Source organism: Fukomys damarensis, unplaced genomic scaffold (assembly GCF_012274545.1).
Source record: "Fukomys damarensis isolate Sample0158 unplaced genomic scaffold, DMR_v1.0_HiC HiC_scaffold_31, whole genome shotgun sequence".
Lineage (NCBI taxonomy): Eukaryota > Metazoa > Chordata > Mammalia > Rodentia > Bathyergidae > Fukomys > Fukomys damarensis.
The window spans coordinates 30,444,268-30,456,914 of record NW_022900943.1 but is presented as its reverse complement, the minus strand read 5'-3'; the positions used below and the strand labels follow the sequence as shown (position 1 = coordinate 30,456,914).

The 12,647-nt window shown below is 39.5% G+C and overlaps 1 protein-coding gene across 1 annotated transcript; it reads left to right on the top strand.

Moving 5' to 3' along the window:
- Positions 1–8,663: 8,663 nt before the first annotated feature.
- On the top strand, positions 8,664–9,611 carry LOC104852739 (olfactory receptor 56). Its single transcript, XM_010610519.1, has one exon. It carries the CDS (start codon positions 8,664–8,666, stop codon positions 9,609–9,611), a length of 948 nt encoding a protein of 315 aa, XP_010608821.1.
- The last annotated feature ends 3,036 nt before the right edge of the window (positions 9,612–12,647 follow it).

Sequence of the window (12,647 nt, the reverse complement as noted above, 5' to 3'; positions counted from 1 at the left end):
CAGAGGTGGTGGCACACACTTGTAATCTCAGCACTGGGGAGGGCTAGGTAGGAAGATTCCCATGAGTTTTAGGGCAGCTTGGGCTACATAATAAATTCAAGACCAACCTGAACTATGAAACAAGTCTCCAAAAACAAACAAACAAACCAAAATAAAATACATTAAAAAATTTTTTTGAGGTAGGGTTTGATTAAGTCACTAAGCCACCCAGACTGGGCTAAGACTTTTGGTATTTCTGCTTCAGCCTCCCAGAGTGCTGGGGTTAAGAACATGTGCCATCATGCTCTGCCAACATTTTTCTTCATACAGTGTCCACTCTGATTAAAACACACTGACAGTGTATTTACACTTATACATGTTGTGAATGTGTGTTTTTGGTATTTCTGCTTCAGCCTCCCAGAGTGCTGGGGTTAAGAACATGTGCCATCATGCTCTGCCAACATTTTTCTTCATACAGTGTCCACTCTGATTAAAACACACTGACAGTGTATTTACACTTATACATGTTGTGTGAATGTGTGTGTGTGTGTGTGTGTGTGTGTGTGTGTATACTACTGGGGATTGAGCCCAGGGCCTTGCCCCACCATTTAGCTACATCCGCAGCCCTTATTATATTTGATTTTGTTGCTGTTAAATTTTGATACTGGTTCTCAAAAAGTAGCCCATGCTGGCCTCAAACTAGCAATACTTTGCCTCAGTCTCCTGAGTAGCTGGGATTATTAGTGTGAACCATCACACTCAACCATGGATTGAATGTTAAAGTCTCCTAATTAAGATGTTGAAAGTCTGCCTCCCTGTATGGTTCTATGTGGGGTAGAGAAATGATTAAGGTTAAATGAGTTCATATGGGCAAGAATCTGATCTAAGAGGATTAATGTCTTTTATAAGTACAGATACTAAAGAGCTCACTTTCTCCATGTATATTCAGAAGAAAGATCATCTACAGGCAAATGCCACCCACAAGCCAGGAAGAGAGACCTTACCAGAAAAACAACACTGCTGGACACCTGATCTTGGACTTTTTTTTTAAAAAGTGTTTTTTAGAGCCTGAGTTCACTATGTATGTCATGTTAACCTCAAATTTACTATGTAGTCCAGGCTAGCCCCAAGCTTGGGATCCTTCTGCATCAGCATCCCCAGTGCTGGGATTACAAGCTTAGAAGATCACTCCCAGCTGATATTTGTCTTGCTGGCCTTCAGAACTGTGACAAAATAAATTTTTGTTGTTTTTATCTTTAACATTTTTTTGTTCCAGCCTAAACAGACTAGCTACTATTCATCAGTCCAAACTAAAACATCTCTTGTGAAAGCAAGTTGGGTTTGCTTTTCTGATCAAGGATTAGTATGTTTGGGATGGTGCCTATACTCACTCTTTCAGGCAGGATGGTAACAGGTAGGAAGGACTGCTGTTGAGATTCCCAGGCCTAGCTCAGGTGTTCACCTCCACATTGGCCCCCAGGGCCTATAGCTTTTTGTTTGTTTGTTTTGAAAATGTCTGTGAACTGGATTTAATTTTCCATGTAGAGAAGATTCCAAATATTCTTGCAGAAATGGTAATGGGGGTGGAATAGTATTTGAGACCAACATGAATGATATTGTTACACAAATTAACACACAAAATAAATGAGAGAAATGTGAGGCAGGCTTAATGGGAACTCTAGCTCCTACTGTATCAACTATAAAGAATGTGAATCTGAGCCAGGGATTTAGCTCAGTAGTTGTGCTGCCTGCCTTGCAAGCACAAGGCAAGGACCTCAGTTCGATCCCTGGTACAAAAAAAAAAAAAAAAAAAAGGTGACTCCCTGAGAGCCCAAGGAATATTAATATTGATGACATCAGTATAAAAACACCAGAACTGGCTTCTTTTAAATAGAATATGAAAAAGACCACTCCTAGGTAAAAATCCAACAAGAAAAGTCATCCAAGTTTACTATTTTTGCTTACTCAAGATAGAAGAATCTTAACTTTTGCTCTTGGATTTAAGTCAAGGTACTGTGTAGAAGTTGTGTAAAAGTGCTATACAAATTCAGTGTTGCTTTTCTAGCTCAGTGGTTTTTTCTAAAAATTGAGTGATTCTTTTTCCTTTACTAAGCTGCATTCTTATGTTCACCTAAGGCATGTTTCTATGTATTAGCTATTACAGTAGTTCAAAAAGTGAGATGTGTCTCTATGTATAACACAAAATGTTGGTGTTTTATATGGACCATGAGTTCAATATTTAAGTTTTCCGCTATTTGTCATAACTGTTACTTTAAAAAACAGGTACACACTGCATGAAAACATTATCATCTTTCCTCTGAATTTAAATAGACTTTAAAGTAACTGGAAAAAATAAAAAATAAAAAACTTTAACAAACAAAACCCCAAAGATCAGTATATTCACTTGGATTAAATTTGCTTTAAATTAGCAGAAGAAAACCCAAATCAAATATTAGAATGACAGGAGCAAGAGAAAATTTCCTTGCCAAAAGTCTGCAATCAAGCTGAGGCTAGTCAAATTGATAGATGAGTTTTTCTTTTTGGTACTGGGGATTCAACTCAGGACCTTTTGCTTGAGAGGCAGGGGGCGGTGCCACTGAGCTAAATCCCTGGCTGAGGTTTCTCAGTTGGAAGGGGTAAATTGTCACTGGGATGAGGTGAGATCTTTGCATACCTAAAAAACAATTTTGATTAGCTATTTAGGATTAGACTCATAACTGAAGGTAACCAGACCTTTTTTGAGTCTGCCTGATCTTTCATTGAGAAATAAAGTGGGAGTTTCTAGGTTGTAGCTGAAAGTAAGACTGTTGACTGTTTGCATGGAAGTTTCAGCAGTCAATATGTTGGTTAGATCAAATCTGTCTTTTTACTTAAAATACATATTGGGCATGTGATCTGCCACTAAGCTATAGCCCCAAGCTGTAATACACATGCCATAACAGTGTAAGCTGGTGATCGTACAGATACAGTCTACAAGGAACTCAAAAGATTGAAGTAGCTGTGAATTGAGTCTTTAGAAGGTCAGAATAGTAAAGCGGAACTCTAGATGAGTTTTCATATGATGAATTAAGTTTGAAGAGGAAAAGACAAAACAGGTGAAATAAATTCCAGTAGGAGAAGTCCTTGAACAACAGCTTGGAAGTGGGAGGCCAGAAGTGATGGTGAACACCTGCGATCTCAGCACTAGACAGGAGAATCCTGTTTGAGCCTACTCTGGGCAACTTAGTGACTTAGTGAGACGTGTCTCAACATAAAAAAAAAAAATTCAAAAGGGGCAGGGTTGTATCCCAGTGCAAACATCCTGGATTCACCCTGCCCCCATATACACAGAGGATGAGAAGGAGGAGGAAGGGAAGGATGAGAGGAAGCAGAAAAAAATTGTAGAATTAAAGTATATCAGTTGTTTTTGGAGTGGGAGGGTAGGACAGAAGAGTCTGTGATGGCTTCAAAGCCTTATGTGGTGTTCCTTAGACAGTTTAAGAGCAGGCCTGTTTCTGCTGGGTCCCTCTGTCTCCACTTCTCTATTTCTTTTCATGTCTCCCCTCTTCCTCCCAACTCCTTGATCTTATCTCTCTGCTTTGTGTATCTACCTCCAACTGAAGTTACCAAGAAGTTTGTGTATTGGGTGAAACATATTTCATTCTTGTCATGAAATAAAGTCAAATAAAACTGTCAATAAGTAAAAAAAAAAAAAAGCCAGTCAAATAAACTGATAATAAAGAGTTAAAGGAAAAGAAAAAAAAAAGAGTTAAAGGAAAAGATAAATTCATGTTTCCTGAATTTTCATCCAATGCATTCATCATTAGGAAAAGAGATTTGCTTCCATGGGACATAAAGCTAAAACCAGAGTAAGTGTAAAATTTATTTTCCAACCTGAAATACGTTTGACAGCAAAAATTAAAGCTGTCCTTTATTATATAAGGATGATAGGAAAAATAACTATAAATATAGATCTCAATAAGTATAGATTCTACATTCTTTTATGGATTGCCTAACTGGGCATGACCTGGGTTTGCGTGGGGTCACATGCCTGTAATCCCAACACTTGGGAGGCTAAAGCAGGAGGATTATTGCGAAGTCACAGCCAGCCTAGGCTACATGGCAAGCCCCTATCTGAAAAAAGAAAAACAAAAGCAAACCAACAGATTTCATCATTCTGTCCCTATTGGCCCTGCTCTTGGTCCTATCCACAAACTCCCTCCTGGGCTCTCTTTAATTGTAAACTTGGGGAGCTACTGTTCAGGGCTGGAGTTTGTATGTTCTCCTGAGAGTTGTCAGCCTTTCCTTTCTTCCTCAGAGTCTGTTCCTGCATGGGCAGTGGGAGACAGCTCTGCACCCCAAGTGAGAAGCAGATATGTCCTGGAAGGAGCAGGAAGTAATGGGTTGCTTTAGGTGCAAAGATGCTGGCTCTGACCCTATTTGTTCTCCATCATCTCCTGACTATACCTCCTTTCTCTTTTTTCTATTTTGCTGAAATGAGGCTGTTGTTTTTCTGGACCCTGCTGTTTGGCAGTTCACAGGCTGAGGGGAATGTGGGCATCCATGGCCTGTCTGATGGGTCTAGGGGTTGGGGGAAATAAAGACAAAGGAATAGCTATTCCTTGTCCCTTCTCAACAATAAATCAAATACAAGAGAAGGAAGATGAAATTATTTTGCTGCTAGAAACTGCTGCAGAGGGCATCTTTTCTGACTTTGCTCTCCTGCAGGGAGTCTACCCAAAAGCGAACATCTTTTTCCTGTCACCTCCTGCACCTCTTCTTACAGTCCCTGTTGCTTTAGGATGCATTCCTATTCTTATGTCTGTCTTTGGTCTTCCTTGTAGTCCTCTTCCTTTGACCAACTTCTCCTTTTTCCTTTCCCACTGTCTTATTATTCTTTTCTTTTCCTCTTTCTCTCTGCTGGATGGAGGGGCTCAGACTCAGGTTGAAGAATGGAAGATGAAAGACTAGGGAAAAGGGAATGTGAAGTGCTAATGTGGGTAAGGAGAAGGCTGATAAGGAGCATAGATACTTTTCTGTCTCCAGAAGAATATTTTTGAGACAAGATGGTTTTGTGTGTGTGTGTGTGTGTGTGATTTCTAGGAAGAAAATGGACTCACTAGATAAACACACAGCAGAAAGTTCTGAAGTTAGAAAACAGGAAAAATACCACGTGGGATGCTAGAACAATTTCCCAAGTTGTCTTACATAGTGTGAGCATTAGTTAATCAATAAATATTGACTGAGGACATAATATATACAAGACACTCTTCTGGGAGCCTGGGAGCAGAAGTGGCATTAGAGAATAGAGGTTCTAGCCAGGAAGTGAAGGAACAAACAAATCCATGCAAACGCAATGCAGCATGTCTAATGGTTTTGTATGTTATGAGAAAACTATTGTAGAAAGGATTCAGTAATGGAAAGTAGTTTTTAACTCTATTTGGGCTATTGAGGAAAGGCTTTGCTGAGAAGGTAAGGCAAGAGAAATAAAGGAAAGCACAGCTGGGAAGATCCTTCTGCAACAGGGAAGAGTAATTATTAAGGTGTCCATGGCCTGTGGTGTGGCAGGGATGGCAGGAAGGTCAGTGAGACGGAGTAGGGAATTATGGGGAGAGCAGAAAGGAAGGAGATCTGAGGAGCAGGGGTGGATGTGATCCAGGGCCCACTGATGAAAGCATTACTTTTTTCCTGGAAAAGCTTTTATGCTTGTACAGATAAGTTCACACCAGTGTGTGTGTGTCAATAGACTCAGGAGTGTGGGACAAGTGTGGCAATGGGAGTCCAGTCCAGCTAGGCATCACTGCCATTGACCAGGGTAGCAATGCTTACGGTGTGGGTAAGTAGGCACTGATGGGAGTGGGAAGTGTTCAGCACTGGGTATGTTTTGGAAAAAGAGCCAGCAGTGCTTTCTGATGGTGAGGATTTGTGCCTGAGGTAAAGTGAGGAGTCAAAGGTGACCTTAGTGATATGGCTTGGGCAACTAAACAGACCATCTATTAACTAATCTGGGAAGGAGGTGGGGATGGATACTTCTCTTGTGAGATTATGACCTTTCATCACTTTAGGGAAGACAAGGCCTTTGGAGATCAAAGGATTGGTGTTAAATACACAGTGAGTATAACAAGCTGAGTTCAAAGGAGCCATTCAGAATGAGCAGAGAAATATAATTCATCAATCATTTAGTATCATAGTGTAAGACAGTGGGAGGAGAGTGGGGAATGGAAAATGCATGTCCTTGAAGCTGCCTGTGGCCAATTGCTTCTGTGTCCTATTGGTAGGTCTGAGTATCCTCAGTACAAAGAGGAATTTGTGCTACGAGAGCTCTGGAAGACTTGGGTTGTTCTGCAGGTTGGTTGATCCTAGGTCCAACATGGCTAAGATGGTGCCTAAGATGGTGCTTTAAGACTGTGGGAACAATGATTTGTTCTGATGTGAAATCCCATCATACTTAATGTTATTGTTTAGAAAAAAACCTGCACACATCTTTTGGGGCACAAGTCAGGATGTGCTTTCTTACATAGGAAAATGAGTGATGTAGCTCTCTAGTAATTTAGTTAGCCCAGGCAGCCCTCATTTAGGCATCATTGTGCCCTGTATAAATTGTCTAACTTCATCTTTGCAGTGTTGTAAGGCAGGCATGAATACACCATTTGTGCAGAACCTTTTCATGATTTGAAAATACCTAAAACTCAGCTGGATATAGTGGTGCATGCCTATACTCTCAGCACTTGGAAGACTGAGGCAGGAAGATCACTCCAAGTTTGAGGACAGCCTGGGGACATAGTGAGTTCAAGCCCAGCCTGAATTACAAAGTGAGACCCAATCTCAAAATCAACAAACACCTAAACCTGATTGTCTCTCACAGAAAGGAATAAAGCAGTGAATTTCTATTGTATTCAGGCAAGAGTAAGTTTCCTGTAATTAAAGGAGGCTTTCTGCTTGCAAAGATGAAACTTGCCATTACCTATCACGTCATCATGAATCATTTTATTTAGGCAGTATATATGTATTGAGATCATACTATTAACTGGCACAATTCTAGGAGCTGACAGATGTCATGGGAACACATGCTGCTTATATGCCAGTGAGACAAGATAGATAATAAAGGTACAAAAATGTTAGTATGTATGTGGTAAAATGGCATAAGTGCTGTGAATTCCTTGCCATCAGAGAATGGGATCAAAAGAGCAAAATAGTTTTATTTTATTTATTTATTTTTACAGTACTGGGAACCAAACTCAGGACTTTGTGCTTGACAGGCAGCAATGACACCAATGAGCTAAATCCCCAGTCCACTTATATTTTAAAATGCCTTTTCAACTCTAAAAAAGTTGTCATTTGAGTAAAAACATGAAGTAGGTAAGAAACAAAAGCCTGGGAAAGGAGCACATTATGGAGAAAAACATATAGAGACCAAAGGTTAGAGTGTATCCAGTTTGTCTGGGGAAATTCAAGAAATTATATTGAGCAAAAAGAAAATGGGAGGAGATGAGCACTGAAGTGTGTGTGTGTGTGTGTGTGTGTGTGTGTGTGTGTGTGAGAGAGAGAGAGAGAGAGAGAGAGAGAGAGAGAGAGAGTGGGAGGGAAAGAGATAAGACCTTGTTTGTAAAGTTTTTATTGGAAATCATTAAGAAATTTCACTGGGAAATTTATTTCATGAGATTTATATTTTAGCAAAATCACAAAGTGTTAGGAAAATAGACTAAGGAGGTTTAAGGAGAAAATCTGGGAGATCAGGGAAGAGGATATAATAATATAGTAGAGAGAGGTTGGTTGGCTTGGGCTAAGATACTAGCAGCAGGGACCATAAGAGCTGATTAAATTTTGAGAAACCCTGAACGTAGAACCAAGAAGTTTTCTGATGTTTGAATCTATGAATGAAAGAAATGTTGGGATAAATATGATTAAAAGAACAGATATGTAAATACCAAATAGTTTCTCTAGTGTGAAAAAGTAAAAGTGTAAATAGGGTTAAAATGTATAATTAATATTGTATAATAGGAAAAGTCTATAAGAGTAGAGGAAGTGGAAGGAGTAGAGGAAAGATAAGGGAAAAGAAAAATTTGTGAAAAGGAAAAACATGGAAACAATGTCTTTGTAAACAGGGACGGGTGGAGGAGCTGAGGGGAGGCTGAGGAATGGGGAAAAATAAGAACCTGGTAAGTCATGTAAAGGTACAAGATCCCAATGATGAATGTAACTGTGTTGTACACCTAATATGTATGAATAGATTTAATAAGGCCAAAAATGTTTTTGATCTGAACAAAATAAAATCTCAGGAACAACCCAGCTACCCATTTTCTTCCCTCACTGTGATGTATAAATTATCTCTTGGGCAGGAAATGGTCAAAGTATTGTTAAAGATAATTTACCTAGTCTATGTGATTCCAGCTAACAAGAGTCAGTGGAAATTTGCCTGCTGAATGAAGATTGTCCAATATTTCTGTGACACAAAAAACTTCAGTTTCAACTCTTAGTATAGATATACTCAGATATAGATAAGTGGTCCAATTCTACATAGCAGAAATCCCATCCTATGTGTTCTGGGAATATCAATGAGCACTTTTTGTATTTCCCAAAGCATGTGTTTTTGAATTTGTGAATTACAAGAGACATATCTAACTGAGAAAGAGTTCAGAGATAGATGTTACTCAATTTCTGAATTTCTCTGTCCACATTCCCAGGTGACGGTGAACAACTAAATCATGGGAATATGGTCGAACCAATCATCTATAGATGGATTCATCCTCTTGGGTATCTTTTCCCACAGCCAGATTCATCTCATCCTCTTCTCTGCAGTTATGATCATCTTCATGGTGGCCCTTTGTGGAAATGTTCTCCTCATCTTCCTCATTTACATAGAACCTCAACTCCATACACCCATGTACTTCTTTCTCAGTCAACTCTCCTTCATGGACCTTATGTTGGTCTGTAATATTGTACCCAAGATGGCAGTCAACTTCCTGTCTGGCAGGAAGTCCATCTCTTTTGTGGGATGTGGTGTACAAACTGGAATTTTTGTCTCTCTTGTGGGATCTGAAGGGCTATTACTAGGACTCATGGCTTACGACCGCTATGTGGCCATTAGCCACCCACTTCACTATCCCATTCTCATGAGTCAGAAAGTCTGCCTCCAGATTTCTGGGAGTTCCTGGGCCTTTGGGATACTAGATGGAATAATTCAGATGGTGGCAGCCATGAACTTACCCTATTGTGGCTCAAGGAAGGTGGATCACTTCTTCTGTGAGGTGCCAGCTTTATTGAAGCTGGTGTGTGCAGATACATTCCTTTTTGACACCCTGCTCTTTGCTTGCTGTATCTTCATGCTGCTCCTTCCCTCTTCCATTATTGTAGCCTCTTATGCTCGCATCCTGGGGGCTGTGCTCCATATGCACTCTGCTCAGGCCAAAAGAAAGGCTCTGGCAACATGCTCTTCCCACCTTGCAGCAGTCTCCTTCTTCTATGGGGCAGCCATGTTTATCTACCTGAGGCCGAAGCATTACCGGGCCCCTAGCCATGACAAGGCAGTCTCCATCTTCTATACAGTGCTTACTCCTATGCTCAACCCCCTCATTTATAGCTTGAGAAACAGGGATGTGATGGGTGCACTGAGGAAAGCACTGAACCATTGCAGTATTGGTACCCAGCACTGAACACAAAGGCACCTGGTGCCTGCCTATAACACCTCATTGGTGCAGAACATTGGCAAATCCATTATCTCTAATGAATGTCTGTTTACTTATTAATAAGTGAGAATCATGACACCTTTCCCTTCATCACAGAGATTTTGTAAGGATCACTAAACATAAACATAAAGCCTCATGAGGGAGCAATCTATTACTATGATTTTTCATTATTAATATTAATAATATCCTGTAAGTAAATTCATTTTTCTTAATTCTATCTTTTATGCACCCTCACTAAGTCCTGGACACTACCCTATTATTTTTGTTTTGTTTCATTTTGTTTGTTTGAGACAAGCTCTTGCTATGTAGTTCATGTTGGCTTTGAGCTCACTATGTAGCCCAAGCTGTTCTTGAACTCATGGCAATCCTCCTGAGTGTTGGGATTACAGGCATCTGCCACCATGCTTGGCTGACCTATTCCTTATGCGTATTTCTTAGTTTATTTAACAGATGATCCAGGCTAGTAAATATAGTTATCTTAAGTGAAAACTTTCCAGATGGCAGAAATTTGGGTCTTTGTAATTTTCCTTAAATAGTCCTTAGCCTTCTCTCATGTCCCATTAGAGACACAATAAAGCCTTGTGTAAGAAATAAAAATATATCCTCACTATTTATTTTTTTAATTAATTTTCCTTATTGAATTCATTGGTACATTTTAGGTATACAGTGCAGTTACATTCATTATTGGGATCTTGTACCCTTACATGACAGGTCTTGGTTCTCATTTTTTTCCCTTGTCCCTGCCCTCCCTTTCATCCCCTCCTCCCCTCCCCATTGACAAACATTTTATTTACATTTTTTCATTTTCTCATATTTTTTTCTTTTCCCTTATTACCTTTCCCCTACCCTTCCCACTTTCCCTACTCCTTTATCCTTTTCTTCCTATTTCACATGGTCAGTTATCTCATTAGGATCTTATGTACTATTATAGTTTTTCACACCAGAGAAACTATTTGGTATTTACGCATGCATGACTCATTTATTTCACTGAGGAGTATATCTTCAATATGTATCCATTTTCCTCTGAATGAATCTAATTTTTCATTCTTTATGGCTGAGTAGTATTCCATTTTATAGAAAAAACACATCTTCTTTATCCAGTTTCCAACTGATGGGCAATGTATCCCCACTATTTTGAAGTTATCTCTATAGGGAACATGTTATGTTTATTTGTGTATTATCAGCCCCCAGACTTCATAAAACCTTTGTTAAAAGAATAAAAGCAGAAGACATCAAATGAGGTAGTAGGTATGAAAGTGGAGTGTGTGTGTACACATGTGTGCATGTGTGCTTGGCAAGTGCTCTACCACTGAGCTACATCTCCAGCCAAGAAGGCATTTTTAAAAGCCTAGTTCACATGTCAGATTTGCTGTAGCAGTTGCAATTTCTTTTAGTCCTCTAAATTTTGTTCATGTAAAGCTACATCTGTTTTGGGGGATGAAGGTAGGAACAGAAATAAAGACTGAATTGAGTTCATTATTTTAAAATATGTCTTAGTCATAATCTAATCAGGAATTAAGCAACATCAGTTAAACAGAATCTTGAATGTGAAAAAAATACTGTTAATCATGCATTGGAAAAGTAAAGGGGTAAAGCAAAAATCCTAAGGACTACAGAGGAAAAAAATGATAGTATCCTATCCTTAGGTTAGGAGAAGCAAAGATAGAGGTTTAGGACTATTGAAAACTCTTGTTTCTCAGGACTCAAACACCTGAGGAGTGGACAATGACATAGGGCTTCTGTAGTGTGTCACTCAAAACTCTGAAATATGTCTCCTCACCCTGACTTGTGATGACATTTCCATAGCCCAGAGGAACTCTTCTTCTTGAAGAGTTGGGAGCCAGTCTGGGGGCCGTGTAGTTGATTCTGATGTCCGGGGTGATACAAGAGCAAAGTCAAGAATTTAGAGTGAAAAGTGAAATCTCAGCCTAGACTGCTGAGAAATGGATGTTCTTCACCTAATGCTTTTTCTTCTGAAGGGCAAGATGAGAATGGTTCTGGGTGTGTGTAAAAGCATAACTATTATGGCTTCAATCTAAAGTGCCCCTTGAAAAGTTCACATTCTCAGAGATAGAGCTTTGGAAGGTTATTAGGTCATGAGGGTGATAACCTCACCAGTAAATTAATACAGTGATGAGCTCAAGGCTGAATGAACTGCTAAAAATGTGGGGCCTGGCTGGAGGAGGTGAGTCACTGGGGGTGTGACCTATAAGGGTGCCTTCCTCTTTCTCTTCCTGCTCTCTGCTTCTAGCTTACATGAGTTTAGCAGCTTTCCTCTGCCATGCACATCTACCATGCTGTTTCTGCCTGGGAGCCAGCTGATCATGGATTGAAACATCTAAAACTATGAGCAAGAATAAAAAATTTCTGCTACATAGATTCAATGCAATCACAATTGAAATCCCAACAGTATATTTCACAGAACTTGAGAAAACAATCAAAAAATTCATTTGGAGCCAGAAGAGTCCTAGAATAGGAAAAACAAAACAAAACAAAACAAAAAACAGCTCTAGGAAACACAGACATGATAAGGGTATCACAATCCCCAACTTGAAATTATACTACAAAGCCACTGTGATAAAAAATAGCATGGTATTGGCAAAGAAAAAGATCTTCAGGTTTGAAGATGCAGAAACAACTTCAGACATACTCAGCTACCTCACCTTTGAGAAAGGAGCCAACCATCCACACTAGAGGAAAGATATTCTCTTTAATAAATGGTACTGGAAAAACAGGCTTTCAATCTTCCAAAGATTAAAACTAGTCTGCTAGGGAAATAAACCTGCTTCAAATTCTAGGGTGTGTACTAAATTCTTCTCGTGCTCAAATTTTCTGTTATATCACCTAGAGCTACAACACTGTGAGTTATATTTTCTACATTAGGAATTTGCCTAGCATATATGTAGCTTGAGTTCAGCACATGCACACACACACACACACACACACACACACACACACACACACACAGAGGATTAAACTCTATTTACTGTTCATCCTTGCTGT